Source organism: Phyllobates terribilis, unplaced genomic scaffold, assembly GCF_046119375.1.
Source record: "Phyllobates terribilis strain yellow unplaced genomic scaffold, ASM4611937v1 Scaffold_116__1_contigs__length_5312468, whole genome shotgun sequence".
In the NCBI taxonomy this organism is placed as follows: Eukaryota; Metazoa; Chordata; class Amphibia; order Anura; family Dendrobatidae; genus Phyllobates; species Phyllobates terribilis.
The window spans coordinates 140732-158744 of record NW_027362876.1 but is presented as its reverse complement, the minus strand read 5'-3'; the positions used below and the strand labels follow the sequence as shown (position 1 = coordinate 158744).

Here is an 18013-nt window from a genome sequence, read left to right as displayed (position 1 = left end):
GAGATGGTCTGAGAGTAAAGGAGATCGCTGAGGAGATGTCCTGAGTAAAGAGGAACGCTAAGGAGATGGCCTGATAGTAAAGAGGAGCGCTAAGGAGATGGCCTGATAGTAAAGAGGAGCGCTGAGGAGATGGCCTGAGAGTAAAGAGGAGTGCTAAGGAGATGGCCTGAGAGTAAAGAGGAGCGCTGAGGAGATGGCCTGAGAGTAAAGAGGAGTGCTAAGGAGATGGCCTGAGAGTAAAGAGGAGCACCGAGGAGACGGCCTGAGAGTAAAGAGGAGTGCTGAGGAGATGGCCTGAGAGTAAAGAGGAGCACTGAGGAGATGGCCTGAGAGTAAAGGAAAGCACTGAGGAGATGGCCTGAGAGTAAAGAGGAGCACTGAGGAGATGGCCTGAGAGTAAAGGAAAGCGCTGAGGAGATGGCCTGAGAGTAAAGAGGAGCGCTGAGGAGATGGCCTGAGAGTAAAGGAAAGTGCTGAGGAGGTGGCCTGAGAGTAAAGAGGAGTGCTGAGGAGATGGCCTGAGAGTAAACAAGAGCGTTGAGGAGATGGCCTGAGAGTAAAGAGGAGCGCTGAGGAGATGGCCTGAGAGTAAAGAGGAGCGCTGAGGAGATGGCCTGAGAGTAAAGAGGAGCGCTGAGGAGATGGCCTGAGAGTAAAGAGGAGCGCTGAGGAGATGGCCTGAGAGCAAAGAGGAGCGCTGAGGAGATCGCCTGAGAGTAAAGAGGAGCGCTGAGGAGATGGCCTGAGAGTAAAGAGGAGCGCTGAGGAGATGGCCTGAGAGTAAAGAGGAGCGCTGAGGAGATGGCCTGAGAGTAAAGAGGAGCGCTGAGGAGATGGCCTGAGAGTAAAGAGGAGCGCTGAGGAGATGGCCTGAGAGCAAAGAGGAGCGCTGAGGAGATCACCTGAGAGTAAAGAGGAGCGCTGAGGAGATGGCCTGAGAGTAAAGAGGAGCGCTGAGGAGATGGCCTGAGAGTAAAGAGGAGCACTGAGGAGATGGCCTGAGTAAAGAGGAGCGCTGAGGAGATGGCCTGAGAGTAAAGAGGAGCGCTGAGGAGATGGCCTGAGAGTAAAGAGGAGTGCTGAGGAGATGGCCTGAGAATAAAGAGGAGCGCTGAGGAGATGGCCTGAGAGTAAAGAGGAGCACTGAGGAGATGGCCTGAGCGTAAAGAGGAGCGCTGAGGAGATGGCCTGAGCGTAAAGAGGAGCGCCGAGGAGATGGCCTGAGTAAAGAGGAGCGCTGAGGAGATGGCCTGAGAGTAAAGGAGAGCGCTGAGGAGATGGCCTGATAGTAAAGAGGAGCGCCGAGGAGATGGCCTGATAGTAAAGAGGAGCGCCGAGGAGATGGCCTGAGAGTAAAGATGAGCGCTGAGGAGATGGCCTGAGAGTAAAGAGGAGCGCTGAGGAGATGGCCTGAGAGTAAAGAGGAGCGCTGAGGAGATGGCCTGAGAGTAAAAAGGAGCGCTGAGGAGATGGCCTGAGAGTAAAGAGGAGCGCTGAGGAGATGGCCTGAGAGTAAAGAGGAGCGCTGAGGAGATGGCCTGAGAGTAAAGAGGAGCGCTGACGAGATGGCCTGAGAGTAAAGAGGAGCGCTGAGGAGATGGCCTGAGAGTAAAGAGGAGTGCTGAGGAGATGGCCTGAGAATAAAGAGGAGCACTGAGGAGATGGCCTGAGTAAAGAGGAGCGCTGAGGAGATGGCCTGAGAGTAAAGAGGAGCGCTGAGGAGATGGCCTGAGCGTAAAGAGGAGCGCTGAGGAGATGGCCTGAGTAAAGAGGAACGCTAAGGAGATGACCTGATAGTAAAGAGGAGCGCCGAGGAGATGGCCTGAGCGTAAAGAGGAGCGCCGAGGAGATGGCCTGAGTAAAGAGGAGCGCTGAGGAGATGGCCTGAGAGTAAAGGAGAGCGCTGAGGAGATGGCCTGAGTAAAGAGGAGTGCTAAGGAGATGGCCTGATAGTAAACAGGAGCGCCGAGGAGATGGCCTGAGAGTAAAGATGAGCGCTGAGGAGATGGCCTGAGAGTAAAGAGGAGCGCTGAGGAGATGGCCTGAGAGTAAAGAGGAGCGCTGAGGAGATGGCCTGAGAGTAAAGAGGAGCGCTGAGGAGATGGCCTGAGAGTAAAGAGGAGCGCTGAGGAGATGGCCTGAGAGTAAAGAGGAGCGCTGAGGAGATGGCCTGAGAGTAAAGAGGAGCGCTGAGGAGATGGCCTGAGAGTAAAGAGGAGCGCTGAGGAGATGGCCTGAGAGTAAAGAGGAGCACTGAGGAGATGGCCTGAGTAAAGAGGAGCGCTGAGGAGATGGCCTGAGAGTAAAGAGGAGCGCCGAGGAGATGGCCTGAGAGTAAAGAGGAGCGCTGAGGAGATGGCCTGAGAGTAAAGAGGAGCGCTGAGGAGATGGCCTGAGAGTAAAGAGGAGCGCTGAGGAGATGGCTTGAGAGTAAAGAGGAGCGCTGAGGAGATGGCCTGAGAGTAAAGAGGAGCGCTGAGGAGATGGCCTGAGTAAAGAGGAGCGCTGAGGAGATGGCCTGAGAGTAAAGAGGAGAGCCGAGGAGATGGCCTGAGAGTAAAGAGGAGCGCTGAGGAGATGGCCTGAGAGTAAAGAGGAGCGCTGAGGAGATGGCCTGAGAGTAAAGAGGAGCGCCGAGGAGATGGCCTGAGCGTAAAGAGGAGCGCTGAGGAGATGGCCCGAGAATAAAGAAGAGCGCTGAGGAGACTAACAAGAAATGCAGAGGAGATGGTCTGAGGATAGAAAGGAACACTGAGGATACGGCCTAAGTGTAAAGGGGTTGTCCATTTACTTTATGTGTTCAGGGTAGAATTAAATGGCAATGGGTGGTGTTAAGGGTTAGAGGAATGGTTATGGACGTGGCCTAAGATGTCATCATGATGTACAATCTATCCCTCTTTATATTCCCTGACAGTTGGGAGGTCACACAAATGTAAAAAGCTAATTATTTTTGTAGCTGCAAAATGCAATTGCAATGTGTGAATAAAGTCTATAGAGAGTGTGAGCCCCAATGGGGATGGCGATATTAATGTGTGTACAGCGCTGCGGAGTATGGAGGCGATATAAAGAATAATGGGGAATCTCCACATACCTCAGTGCAGAGCCGCCATCACATATATGGCTGTTCTGTGCGCACAGGACCTGTGATGAGGTCACAGGAGGGGAGGAGTCAGGGGTCACATGATCAGTGGCCTCAGTGGATGCAGGACTCTGCTGTACCCTGCAGGATGGAGCCTGTATAAGTGTTTAGTGTGTGGTGAGCGTCTCTATTAGGTTATAGGCCAGACACTATGTACCACACTTTTAAGTGCAGATGGATAAGGCCGATATAGGGTGCCAGTCACACAGATAATACTACGCAGCCGCCCTTCCATGAACCATCGGTGTGAGTGGTTGTTTCATCTATTTTGCACCTGTGCTGCCTCCGCCTTTATCATGGGGACTGTTGTGTCCTGCAGTGTATTTGATATTGTGTCTGTCACGATTCCTCCGCTCAGTGTGTCTTAGACGCAGTGACAGACAGCTCAGTCATCTAATCTAGTGCAGGGACGTGCTGAGCTGTCAGTACTTTGATTGACAGCTCAGCACGTCCAATCTGAGACTGGGAGGTGCTGAGTTTCCTTCAGGTGTTCCCTGTTCCTAGTGATTACCCAGCTACTTAGCTGAGCTGTAAGTCCCCGATAGCTGCCGGTCGTAGCTTTCAGCTCTATGTGGTTTGTTCCCGCTGTGCTTTATGCTCTGAATTCAGACATTCTGATCTTCTTTTGCCGGACCCTGGCTTTCCCTATTGACTACCAGTTTGTATTACCCCTTTTGCCTTGACACACGCTGACCTTGGAATTCTGACTCTGGACTGTGACCTGACTAGGTCTTTGTCTCTTCCCTCTTTTTATAATGTACCAACCTGGCTATTGACCTCAAACTCCTTGACTATCCTGACTCACGGCTTGTCCGTGAGAAGTGATTCAGGGTCACAGCATCTTGGTTTTGGTAAATATGGCCGCCTTTTTTCCGTGAGGTTTTTTGAATATGTGGTGGGAGAAAAAATAAATATTTCTAATACTGTGGGCTCTACTGGTATCACGTGCTGAGCGTCTCTGCTCTATGAGGACTGATGAAAGCTCGGTCTGAACTGTGTCCTATAGATCAGGGTTCCCCAACTCCAGTCCTCAAGGCCCACCAACAGGTCATGTTTTCAGGATTTCCTTAGTATTGCACAGGTGATAATTCCATCATCAGCACAGGCAATAGTTACATCACCTGTGCAATACTAAGGAAATCCTGAAAACATGACCTGTTGGTGGGTCCTGAGGACTGGAGTTGGGGAACCCTGCTATAGATTACAGCAAAGAGGATAAAAACAACCTCGTTACGGGTCATTCACATGTCCAAGTGAGACTACAATGCATGGGCTGGCCGCGAGTCTCCTGACCGGAGTGGGAGGACAGCCTCATATATTTATATAATTGTGAGGTAAAAAATGAGAAAAGAAGCTTTATGGTGGGCGCTGTCATGCTGAAGACAAAGATGAGAAGGTGTAGAAAAACAAAAAACATATTAAAAGATAGCAATGTGTTACAAAATCGATCTGACATCTTCCTAGGGCCATCATAAAGCCTTTTTTCCTCATTTTTTGCCTCCTTCTGTTGACTTCAACAGTGGGGAAGCAGTCTATACGAGGAATACCATTGTGCTACTTCTCTCAGCACAGTTGTGCCTGACCGGCTCAACTCCACCAGGTGGGAAGATTCCATCGACCCTTCCCTGTTTCTTATCACCAGGACTTCATCATGGAGCTGCATATACTTCTATGAAGCCGTCATGCTCAGGTCAGGAGACCCACGGCCAGTCCATACATTGCACAGACATATAAATGAGCCCTTAGTATTGTTGAGCACAATAACTGTGGAGGGGAATAAAGTTGTGCATCATTATTGTCTATGGCAATTGGGGGAGGGGGGTGTATTACTATTACCGCAGGGCTGGCCTGGGCAGGGGGGAATCTGTGTTGGCTCCCTCACAAGTGCTGACCCTCTGTGTGGTTACATATACTGTAAGCCTGTCTATATGTGGGTGTACGTATGGATAAGGTCTCTCTACTTCAAAAAAAGATATAACTTTGTCAATTACATGCTTTATAAGGAACAATCAATTTTTTTAAAGGAAAAACCAATGATGTGGATATACGTATTGTGTCTTATGATGTAAGAAATCACAGGTTATGCAGACATAATGTTTTCATATGTTTGTCATTAAACTCATCTCCTCTCGATCATATATATATTATATATTAAAAACAATAAACACTTAAATCCTTCTCCTTCCTCAAATTCAGAATTTTATTTTAACCAGTAAATAATAAATTCTTCTTAATTTTGGTATCGCACCGACCGAGAGGATGACATCGCCGCTCATTCACACCGGACATTTAATGATGTTTTTTTTTCTTTTTTTTCAGTGCATTTTAAAGTGAATTTAGTTCTAAAGCACAAAAATTTTAAATCGCCTGATGCCAAGGGGTTAAATATTCCTAAAAATGGATGAAAACATCATTATGTGGCACCCCAGGGGTCTGGTTGCCACAGTAATAGAAATATTACTGAGAGCAAGTGGGAGGTTTCTCTGGTCAGGAGCCCTCAAACATGCAACACCGCCCGCCCAGACCTGGGAGGGGAGGAATCAGCCCTTATAAACTGGGTCTGGGGCGGGATTAGTTAGTCAGAGCCTGGAGACAGTTCCAGACACAGGGAGAGTTACAGCAGGAGCTCTGTAGGAGCAGTAGCTGAAGACCAGGGGCTGGAGCTGAGCAGAGATATAGCTCGCCTTGGCATTAGAACCTAATAACCGGACACCGGAGTCCGAGGCTGTGGGGACGGATATCCACCCAGCAGCAGAAACCAGCCGGCAGGGGATTCCAGGTCCTCTAGCCATAGAAGCCCGGAGGCTCAGTCACAAGGAAGGGACCAGCACCGCCATCCAGGAGCAGAGGCTAACAGAAGGCCCCAAGTCACCAGCCATACGGGTGAGCACCACACGGTATACTCAGGGACGTGGGCTACTTCAACCCGCTTACGGCAAGGTAGCCAGAAAGAGTGCAGATAGATGGGGAGGCCTACAACTCCACCTGGCCAGGGGAACTCCTGTTTGCTCGCAGACTGACCAGGCCCCTTATGCTAGCCAGTACTCCCGGGAGGGTCTGCCTTAATATCACCAGTAAAGACCCTGAACTGCACTGCAAAGACTCTGAGTCGTTCCTGCTTCAGCGCCGCACCAGCACTACTAGTACTGGGACTCCCGTGCACCATCACCCTCACCATCAACTACAGTGCCCTGGGGCTGCACTCTTCTCGTGGGGAGTCACACTACCTAAGCTGCATATACCATCAGCTCCAGCGGTCTGCCTTGCAGCGGCGGTCCGCACTGACCGCACTGCACGGGTGGCGTAGTCGGACATTAAACCACAAAAAAAAACACAAAATACCGCCATTGGCCTGACCACCCTGAGCCAAGGGACCGGGTCACCGCCATGGACCCTACAACCCCCAGAAGCCCAGTTCCGGGTACCCCTCGGCCCAGGGGACGAGTCATTTACAAAGATTGCGAAGGCGGCAAATGTGAACAGGTGTGAAGAAAGACTAAGGAGAGAGTGAGGCCTGATGGGGACAGTGATAATAATTTGTGTACAGCGCTACGGAGTATGGAGGCGACATAGAAGGAAGAGGAAGAAATAATAGAGCCTAATGGGAAATCTCCACATACCTCGACCTGCAGAGCCGCCACCACATATATGGCTGTGATGAGGTCACAGGAGGGGAGGAGTCGGGGTCACATGATCAGGGGCCCCAGTGGATGCAGGACTCTGCTGTGCTGGTTGTCATGGTGCTGGATGAGCTGAAGTTTATGTGTGGGGTCAGGAGGGGTTTACAGTGTGGATGTAGCAGAGCCGCGTGTGTACGAGGTGTACGGAGCAGAGCTGTGTGTGTACGAGGTGTACGGAGCAGAGCAGCGTGTGTACGAGGTGTACGGAGCAGAGCAGCGTGTGTACGAGGTGTACGGAGCAGAGCCGTGTGTGTACGAGGTGTACGGAGCTGAGCCGCGTGTGTACGAGGTGTATGGAGCTGAGAAGCGTGTGTACGAGGTGTACGGAGCGGAGCCGCGAATGTACGAGGTGTACGGAGTGGAGCCGCGTGTGTACGAGGTGTATGGAGCGGAGCCGCGTGTGTACGAGGTGTACGGAGCGGAGCCGCACGTGTACGAGGTATACGGAGCGGAGCCGCGCGTGTACGAGGCGTACGGAGCGGAGCTGCGCGTATACGAGGCGTACGGAGCGGAGCCGCGTGTGTACGAGGCGTATGGAGCGGAGCCGCGTGTGTACGAGGCGTACGGAGCGGAGCAGCGAGTGTACGCGGCGTACCGAGCGTAGCAGCATGTGTACTAGGCGTTCCAAGCAGAGCCATGTGTGTACGAGGCGTACGGAGCGGAGCAGCGCGTATAAGAGGCGTACGGAGCAGAGCCGTGTGTGTTTGGCAGTCCTCGCCAGGGCTGTGGAGTCGGAGCACATTTTGGTGGAGTCGGAGTTGAAATTGGTATAAAATGGACCGACTCCGACTCCTAAAATACACTGCTCAAAAAAATAAAGGGGACACTTAAACAACAGAATATAACTACAAGTAAATCAGACTTCGGTGAAATCAAACTGTCCACTTAGGAAGCAACACTGATTGACAATCAATTTCACATGCTGATGTGCAAATGGAATAGACGATAGATGGAAATTATTGGCAATTATCAAGACACCCTCAATAAAGGAGTGGTTCTGCAGGTGGGGACCACAGACCACATCTCAGTACCAATGCTTTCTGGCTGATGTTTTGGTCACTTTTGAATGTTGGTTGTGCTTTCACACTCGTGATAGCATGAGACGGACTCTACAACCCATAGAAGTTGCTCAGGTAGTGCAGCTCATCCAGGATGTCACATCAATGCGAGCTGTGGTAAAAAGGTTTGCTGTGTCTGTCAGCGTAGGGTCCAGAGGCAGGAGACACTACCAGGAGACGTGGAGGGGGCCGTAGGACAAAAACCCAGCAGCAGGACCGCTACCTCCGCCATTATGCAAGGAGGAACAGGAGGAGCAATGCCAGAGCCCTGCAAAATGACTTCCAGCAGGCCACAAATGTGCATATTTCTGCACAAATGGTTAGAAACCGACTCCATGAGGGTGGTATGAGGGCCCGACGTCCACAGATGGGGGTTGTGCTCACAGCCCAACACCGTGCAGGACGCTTGCCATTTGCCACAACACTAGGATTGGTAAAGTCGCCACTGGTGCCCTAAGCTCTTCACAGATGAAAGCAGGTTCACACTGAGCACGTGACAGACGTGACAGCGTCTGGAGACCCCGTGAAGAGCAATCTGCTGCCTGCAACATCCTTTAGCATGACCGGTTTGGCAGTGGGTCAGTAATGGTGTGGGGTGGCATTTCTTTGGAGGGCCGCACAGCCCTCCATGTGCTCACCAGAGGTAGCCTGACTGCCATTACGTACCGAGATGAGATCCTCAGACCCCTTTTGAGACCATATGCTGGTGCGGTTGGCCCTGGGTTTCTTCTAATGCAGGACAATGCCAGACCTCATGTGGCTGGAGTGTGTCAGCAGTTCCTGCAAGATGAAGTCATTGAAGCTATGGACTGGCACGCCCGTTCCACAGACCTGAATCCGATTGAGCACATCTGGGACATCATGTCTCGCCCCATCCACCCATTGCACCATAGACTGTCCAGGAGTTGGCGGATGCTTTAGTCCAGGTCTGGGAGGAGATCGCATAGGAGACCATCCGCAACCTCATCAGGAGCATGCCCAGGTGTTGTAGGGAGGTCATACAGGCACGTGGAGGCCACACACAATACTGAGCCTCATTTTGACTTGTTTTAAGGACATTACATCAAAGTTTGATCAGCCTGTAGTGTGTTTTTCCACATTCATTTTGGGGGTGACTCCAAATCCAGGCCTCCATTGGTTAATAAATGTGATTTCCATTGATGATTTTTGTGTGACTTTCAGCACATTCAACTTTGTACAGAACAAAGTATTCAATGAGAATATTTCATTCATTCAGATCTAGGATGTGTTATTTGAGTGTTCCCTTTATTTTTTTTAGCAGTGTATATAATAAGTTGGGTACAGTAATTCATTGCAGTTTGTGAGGAATATTTTTATATAAGAATTTGGGAAAGTTATGAAATGTCTTATAAATGCCTGTCCTATTCCTGATCTAAGGGTCTAGACTTTTAGCTGAAAAAATGTGTCCTACCGTAAATTTATCACTTAAACATGAGCCATGTATGAGGGAGTCGTGGAGTCGGTGTCATGGAAATTGATTAGTCGGAGTCGAAGGTTTGGCTTACCGACTCCACAGCCCTGGTCCTCGCTTGTGGGGGCCAATAGCAAAGCCCCCGAGGTGTGAACAACATACAACCCCCTAAAGTGACCCCATTTTGGACACTGTACCCATCAGGGAAGTCATCTGAGGGTGTGCTGTTCAGCTCTTTGTTTAAAAAGACTTTCAGCCATTTTGGGCATTACCTAATGATTATTGTATTGTTGTGCTTTGCTGCCATCTACTGGCCATTGTTATAACATGTATTATTCCTGTGTTTTACCCACAACACCTTTCGGTCTGTAACTCCTCCTACCTCCTGCTCCTCACTTCCTTCTTCTTCACATCCATCTTGACTACACATGCTGCAGGACTGGAGAAAGGATTCTCTTGTTACCACTTTACCTAGCGCTTCTAATACCTACAATTCCTAATCTTTCCTCATCCTTCACTTTCCCTCATCTCACCTCATCAAGAACTGTAAATAAATCTGCTGAATTCATCACTGCATCATCATTCTGGATTACCACGTGCAGGTCATGAGGAACAGAACCGCAGATCAGTGAGTTGACGCTATCTGCCATTGCTTATACAGAGATCTGTGTCACATCCCTCATACACATCTCGCCCCACGTACATCGGTGGCAGAATAGTAACAAGACACCTAAGTCTTCAGTATCTGTGTGCATATGCAAGTCTGCTAGCAAGTCTACCATCTTAGCTAAAGCATGTCTACAAAAGGCACAGTGGATCCATCTGTGGGAGAAGCACATCATGTTCCTGACACCACAGATGCTCCAGGAGCAGAGTCCACACTTACTGCAGAGCAGGATGTACGACCACAACGAGTAACCAAGCCAACACAAAAGGTCATAGAGAACCTGGAGACAACCAGAGATGAGCTCCATGATAACATAGATTATTTACGGGGCAGAGTTGAGCACTATTTAGCAGCTCTTCCACGTGCTAACAATGACGCAGCAGATTTAACCGCCAAATTGAAGAGTTTATCTGCCGCCTATGATCGCTACCAGAGACTGTCTGTTAAGTACATTGCATTCCCGAGTAACTGTGATATGGATGATGCCCCAGCAGAGCTGAAATGGAGACTCTTCTCCAAGAAAAGACCGTATTAGTGTGAGATGCCCAGGATAAGGCAGAACTCCGCATCGCACACCTCCAAGAGGTTAGATCACATCGTACAGCCTTGACCAAAATCACATCTCGGTCTTCCAGATCATCTCAGTCCAGGAAGTCAACATTGTCTGACAAGATACTGGAAATACGTGCATCTGCAGAGGAAGCTAGAGTAAGAAGCTCCTTTGCTAGGAAGGAGGCTGAAGTAGAAACCCAATTGAAAAAGCAGGAAGCTGAGATGGAAACTCAATTAAAAATACGCCAAGCAGAAAGGGAAGAAGCAGCAGCCCTCGCTAAACTGAAGGTCCTTGAACAAGCACTAGTTCAAGATGCTAATATGGACTGCTTTATTCCAGGAGAAATGGAGGACCCAGCTGATCGCACTACAGACTATGTGCTAAAACATTTACCATCTGTACCAATGCCACCTCCAATCCACCACACGGATGCACCCGTAAGCCAAGAAATGTTGCCACCTACTGCCGACAAGGTAACTTCCAGCACTATCCCACAATTTAGGCCGCAGCCAGCAGATCCTATAGAGACTAAACCACAACTTAACCCTCATGCCACATCATTCCGTCCTGACCTGTCTCAGTCATATAAGCCAGAGAATTTACATTCCCCAGGGATACCACAAGTTAATCCTGCAACTATGACTGGGAGGTCGGACATGTCTGAATTCGCCAGATATATGATTCGCAGGTAGTTAATAAACATCAGTCTCTCAAAGTTTGATGATTGTGCCGAAAATTATAGAGCCTGGAAATCAACCTTTCAAGCAGTAATCCAAGACCTTAATCTCACCGGCAAGGAACAACTTGATTTGCTTGTCAACTGGTTAGGCCCTGAATCAGCGGAGCGCATCGAGACAATAAGGGTAGTTCATGTGGACTATTCAGATGCAGGTCTTATTGCAGCATAGGAGAGACTGGAGCAAACCCACGGCAGCTCAGAAGCCATAGAGTATGCCTTATTTAAGAAACTGCAAGCCTTCGCAAAAATAACTAACAAGGACAATCGAAAACTTCAAGACCTGAGTGACCTGCTAAAGGAAATAGAATTGGCAAAATTAGACCCACGTCTTTCAGGACTGAGCTACCTTGATACTGCTCATGGCGTGACTCCAGTAATTCTCAGGCTGTGTGCCCACTATGCGTTTTTCAAGCATTTATGCTGCGGAATTTCCGCGGCATAAACGCTTGGGAAACACTTGGTAATCCGCCCCCCATGGTCCCCCATGACAAGCCGCACTGTTAATGTCCATGCTGCGGATTTTTTCGCAGCGTTTATGCTGCGCTCAAAAATCTGCAGCATGTCCATTAATTTTGTGAACACGCAGCATAATCGCCGCCATTGACTTGCATTGGACCGCGTCATATCCGCATCACAGCATCTCCACAAGCGGATATCACATGGTTCAATGTGCGGATGGTACCCAGGTCTGGAGGAGAGGAGACTCTCATCCAGACCTGGGTACCATTGTACCTGGAAAAAAAAGAATAAAATAAAAAATAAAGATTATATTTACCTTCTGGCGGCCCCCGCAGCGCTTGTTCTCCTTTGTCAGCAAATCGCGAAGGACTGAAGGACCTGCGCTGACGTCATAGTCATGTGACGGCAGGTCTTTCAGTGTACGGCGATCTCCCAGCAGCCAGAACGGAGCGAAGCAAGACACCGGGGACTGTCAGAAGGTAAGTATAATATTTATTTTTTACCATTCTCTCAGGTCACACTATATAAATCCATGCCGGTTGCATGGATTTATATAGTGTGACCAAGTTGTCAAGCACTTTCCAAGTGATGCTAAAATCGCTTGGAAAGCGCTCGACACCCGCATGCGGAAATGCATGTGAAGAACGCTTCATTTCCGCTTGTCCCTGGCAGGAAAAACACATGTACAATCTGCATGCGTTTTTTTCTGCCAGGGAGATGCAGAAATGCTGCAGAAATTTTCTGCTTCATTTCTGCATCGTGGGCACATAGCCTCAAGTTGCCAAAATGCATGCAGGATAAATGGGCAGACCATGGCTCACGGTATAAAGGACAGCATAATGTGTCTTTTCCTCCCTTTTCATATTTTTCCAGGTTCGTCAGTGATCAAGCTTGGAAGAAGAATGATCCCAGCTTTGACTTCACTGAACCTACTCCACCAGCTTCATCATCATCATGATCTACAAGGTATGATAACAATATCACCAAACGTAAAGAGATAAGGAGCACAGTATCTGTGAGAAAGACTGACGTTCCCCTTACTGCACCCTCTTTTAACAAAACAAACGCTGTTGCTCCTAAAACTATCACCCACTTAAGGAATGCCGTGGATTCAGGGCAAAGACTTTGCAGGAATGCAGAGATACTCTCAAGGAGCTAGGGATATGTTACAAGTGTTGCACCTCCTCAGACCACCTTGCTAAGGACTGTAAGGCTGTCATTAAGTGCACTGAATGCAGTAGTGACAAACACGTTACATCTATGCATCCCACACCAGCTCCACACAATTCACAATGCAGCACCCAATCCTGCTCAAAATCATGGCGGGGAGCCACAAGTTTCTGATCCAGCTGCAACTGCTGTTTCCTCCTCATATATGGAAGTATGTGGAGAAGGGACTGGTCCTAAATGCTGCGCTAAAGTATGTCTGGTCAAGGTCTATCCAGAAGGACAACCCGACAAGGCCTCTAAAATGTATGCCAAAATGTATGCCATAATAGATGAGCAAAGTAACAGGTCTCTAGCAAAGCCAAAACCCTTTGAGATCTTCAATATAAAAGGACAAACGGCTCCGTAACCCCTCATCACCTGTTCTGGTCATATTGAGACTTCTGGTAGGAGAGCCTCTGGGTACATTATCTCTTCAATCAAGGGGAACATGCACATACCCTTGCCAACTTTAATTGAATGTGACCAGATACCTGATAACATGGAAGAAATTCCCACGCTTCATCATCCCCACTTGAGGCACTTAACTAACGAAATTCCTCCTCTGGACACGAATGCTGATATTCTAATCCTACTGGGGAGAGACATTCTAAGGGTCCACAAAGTGCGCCAACAATGCAATGGCCCAGATGATGCTCCATACGCCCAAATACTTGATCTAGGCTTGGTAATCGTGGGCAATGTATGTCTGGATAAGAGTCACAAGGCATCCGAAGTCAACTCCTTTAAAACGTATGTACTTCAAAATGGTTGCACAACTCCCTTCAAACCATGCTCTCATCACTACGAGGTGAAAGAAAGGTTCTCTGACTTCATCCAAGAGCCTGACATCATTCCCACTCCCTATGGTGACGACTTAGGGAGAACAGTGTTTCGCACAACACAAGATGACAACAAGGTCGCCTTATCCATAGAAGACAAGGAATTTATTAAAATAATGGACAGTGGATTCTTCAAGAACAAATCTGACCATTGGGTCGCTCCCTTACCCTTCAAGGGTACAAGGGCCATGCTTGCTAACAACCAAGAACAGGCCTTATCAAGGTTCACCTCACTGCAGAGAACATTGCGAAATAAGGCTGAAATGAAGGACCATTTTGTAGCATTGATGGAGAAGATATTTCGCAATGACCACGCAGAGCCAGCTCCACCCTTGCAAGCCAATGAAGAATGCTGGTATCTACCTTCCTTTGGAGCATACCATCCAAGAAAGCCTAAACAAATCAGAGTGGTGTTCGATTCAAGCGCCAAACTTGATGGTGTATCTCTGAACGATGTTCTCCTCACTGGTCTCAACCTGACTAATAACCTGGTGGGAGTGCTCATGAGATTCAGAAAAGAGCCAGTCGCCATTACTGCTGACATTGAACAAATGTTCCATTGTTTGATCGTGCGACAAGATCACAGAAATTATCTCTGTTTTCTATGGCACCGAGACAATGACACCAGCAAGGAAATAGTTGAATACTGCATGAAGGTGCACGTGTTTGGAAACAGTCCTCCTGCAGTTGCTACATATGGCCTACGTAGGACCGCCTCTGATGGTGAAGCAGAATTCGGGAAGGACGCCCAACAGTTTGTTGAAAAGGACTTCTACGTGGACAACGGTCTCAAATCCCTGCCCACAGCGGACGAAGACATAGATCTGCTCAAATGGACACAAGGTATGCTTTCTAAAGCTCATTTAAGATTGCATAAAATTGCCTCCAATAGTGCTGTTGTCATGAAGGCCTTTCACTCTAATGATCATGCTTCAGAATTCAGAGACTTGAATCTAGGTTCAGACAACCCACCAGTACAGAGAAGTCTGGGCTTGAGATGGAACTTACTAAAGGACTCCTTCAGTTTTCAGGTTAGTGGTACAGAAAAACCATTTACTAAGCGTGGAGTTCTGTCAGTGGTGAACAGTCTATACGATCCACTCAGGTTTGTTGCACCCCTGACTATACAAAGCAACTTTCAGAGTCTATTAAGGACTGGGAAGCACCACTCCCTGCTGCCAAACAACTAAAGTGGAAGTCATGGAGGGAATCTCTTTGCGCCTTGGATAAAATCCACATACCACGTTGTTACACTCCAGCATCTCTTGCTATGAGTCAAAGGAAAGAGATCCATATATTCTCTGATGCCTCTACTGAAGCTATTGCAGCTGTTGCCTATTTGAAGGTTATAGACTCTAACAATGAAGCCCATGTTGGATTTCTATTTGGAAAGGCTAAATTGGCTCCTAAACCCGAGCACACCATACCCAGACTTGAGCTCTGTGGGGCTGTACTAGCCATGGAGATTGCAGACTTCATACAGAGTGAACTAGCTTTTCACGTGGTTGACATAAGATTCTACACAGACAGCAAGGTTGTTCTGGGCTACATATACAACCAGAAAAAATGCTTCTATGTCAGTAACCACGTTGAAAGGATCAGGAAATCCCCTAAACCTGAGCAATGGCAGTATGTTCCAACCCATCTTAACCCTGCTGACCTTGCTACTAGGCCAGTGTTTGTTGGTGCCTTCGTAAACTCTTCTTGGTTAACAGGACCGGAGTTCCTTTGCGACCAGTGTGAAGAGACTGCCGTTGAAGACAACTTCAGTCTTCAGGATCCAGATGTTGACCCAGAGATCCGTCCTGATGTCAGCACCCTCATCACCAATTCCAAGGAAAAGGATGGCTTGGACTGTCGGCGATTTGATCGCTTCTCCAGATGGACAAGGCTTGTTCGTGTTATTGCAAGGTTAGTCCACATCGCACAATGCTACTGCAATAAGGACAGTAACGCTGAGTGTCGCAGTTGGCACATCTGTCATAAGCCTCTCTCTGCAGAAGACATTATTCTGAGTGAACTGTTTGTGATACATAATGTGCAGCAATGAAATGGAATGTATACTTAAAAAGCAAGATGTCCCTTAAAACAGCCCTATTGTCAACTTAAATCCCGTAATTGATAAGAAGGGTTTACTGAGAGTCAGTGGTCATTTAAACAAAGCCAAGTTGGAGGAGGCAGAAAAGAATCCTCTAATCATTCCTGGCCATCACCACTCTGCTAATATGACATTACCATGAAAAGGTCAAACATCAAGGCAGACACTTCACTGAAGGTGCCTTAAGAGTTGCAGGCCTCTGGATTGTGGGAGCAAAGAGACAAGTTTCCCATTTAATTCATCTTTGTGTTCAGTGTCGCAAGGCAAGAGGAAAACTGCAACAACAACAGATGTCTGATTTGCCTGCTGATAGGACAAGCACAGAGCCACCGTTTACCTATATTGGTTTGGACGTTTTTGGCCCGTGGGAAGTCACTGCATGTAGGACTAGAGGCGGACATGCACAAAGTAAATGTTGGGCAGTGTTGTTCACATGCATGAGTGTACGAGCAATACACATAGAAGTAATAGAATCAATGGATTCCTCCCAGTTTTATCAATGCCTTAAGACGATTCCTCGCCATACCAGGACCAGTCAAGCAAATAAGGTCTGATTGTGGAACAAGCTTTGTAGGTGCCTGTCGAGAACTACAATTAGATTCAACAGCAGTCCAGGATTTCTTGGCAAACAATGGCTTTTCGTGGGTCTTCAACCCTCTTCACGCTTCCCATATGGGCGGATCATGGGAAAGAATGATAGGCATCACTCGTTGGATACTGGAGTCTATGTTGATGGACTCAAACCTCTCGAGACTCAGTCAAGAGACCTTAACCACTTTCTTAGCAGAAGTATCTGCTATTGTAAACTCAAGACCACTTGTTCCCATATCTATGGATTCGGAATCTCCTGCTATTCTTACACCAGCAACTCTCCTCACTCAGAAACTTGGAACCCTTCCTAACCCACCTGAAGACTCTGTGTCCGGTAACAAATATTAGAGAGGTTGGAAACACGTGCAACATCTGGCTGTTTCTGGAGTAGATGGAAGAGGGAGTACCTTAATCTTCTTCAAGGACAGAGAAAATGGCAACAAGTTAAACCTAGCTCACAAGTAGGAGATTTTGTTCTCATGAGACCAGAAAGCAAAAAGAAACGCATGGCCTATGGGACTTATATCGAAAACCTTTTCAAGTGAAGATGGCAAGGTGTCCAAAGTGGAAGTAACAGTCAAGAAGCAAGGTGACCCCAAATCTTTCATTAGGCCTATATCAGAGGTCATCTTACTTATGTCAGTTGAGAATTAAGGACTATCCATTCAACCACAAGGAACTTTCCAAGAACTGTAACCACTGGATTACAATTGGGTTGGAGACAGTTTGGCCTAGTGCGGCTTCTCCAATCCGAAGATGGGCATCCTTTGGATTGCTTCAGGAACTGTTATAGACATTCGTCTACCTCGTTTGTTATTTGTTATTGTTGCTTTGCATGCATTGTTTGTCTTTCAGGTTGAGGTATCCCTCAGTACTTGAGGAAAACACCTCCACCTCAAGACATTTAATATAGTGAAATCCAGGGATTTCAGATAGGGAGTGTGCTGTCCAGCTCTTTGTTTGAAAAGACTTTCAGCCATTTTGAGCATTACCTAATGTTACATGATTATTGTATTGTTGTGCTTTGCTGCCATTTACTGGCCATTGTTATAACATGTATTATTCCTGTGTTTTACCCACAACACCTTTCGGTCTGTAACTCCTCCTATCTCCTGCTCAGCACTTCCTTCTTCTTCACATCCATCTTGACTACACATGCTGCAGGACTGGAGAAAGGATTCTCTTGTTACCACTTTACCTAGCAACTCTAATACCTACAATTCCTACCCTTTCCTCATCCTTCACTTTCCCTCATCTCACTTCATCAAGAACTGTAAATAAATCTGTTGAATTCATCACTGCATCATCATTCCGGATTACCACGTGCAGGTCATGAGGAACAGAATCGCAGGTCAGTGAGTTGACGGTATATGCCATTGCTTATACAGAGATCCGTGTCACATCCCTGAGACACATCTCGCCCCACGTACATCGGTGGCAGAATAGTGAGTATCATTAATAGTTTAGTTTCTGCATGTATTTTGTCAATCCAAGGTTGAGATGTGAGTGTCCAGAGAGAGAGGTCCTCTTCCAGTTTCATCCACTGCTT

General features: G+C 47.8%; 1 protein-coding gene across 1 annotated transcript in view; it reads right to left on the bottom strand.

Annotated features, from left to right (window-relative positions):
- LOC141201449 (uncharacterized) overlaps positions 1–18013 on the bottom strand; it is a 62090-nt gene that overhangs the window by 26039 nt on the left and 18038 nt on the right. The window contains exon 8 of the mRNA XM_073663441.1: positions 3092–3150. Coding sequence (XP_073519542.1) covers positions 3092–3150 — 59 coding nt within the window. The remainder of the gene's footprint in view (positions 1–3091; positions 3151–18013) is intronic.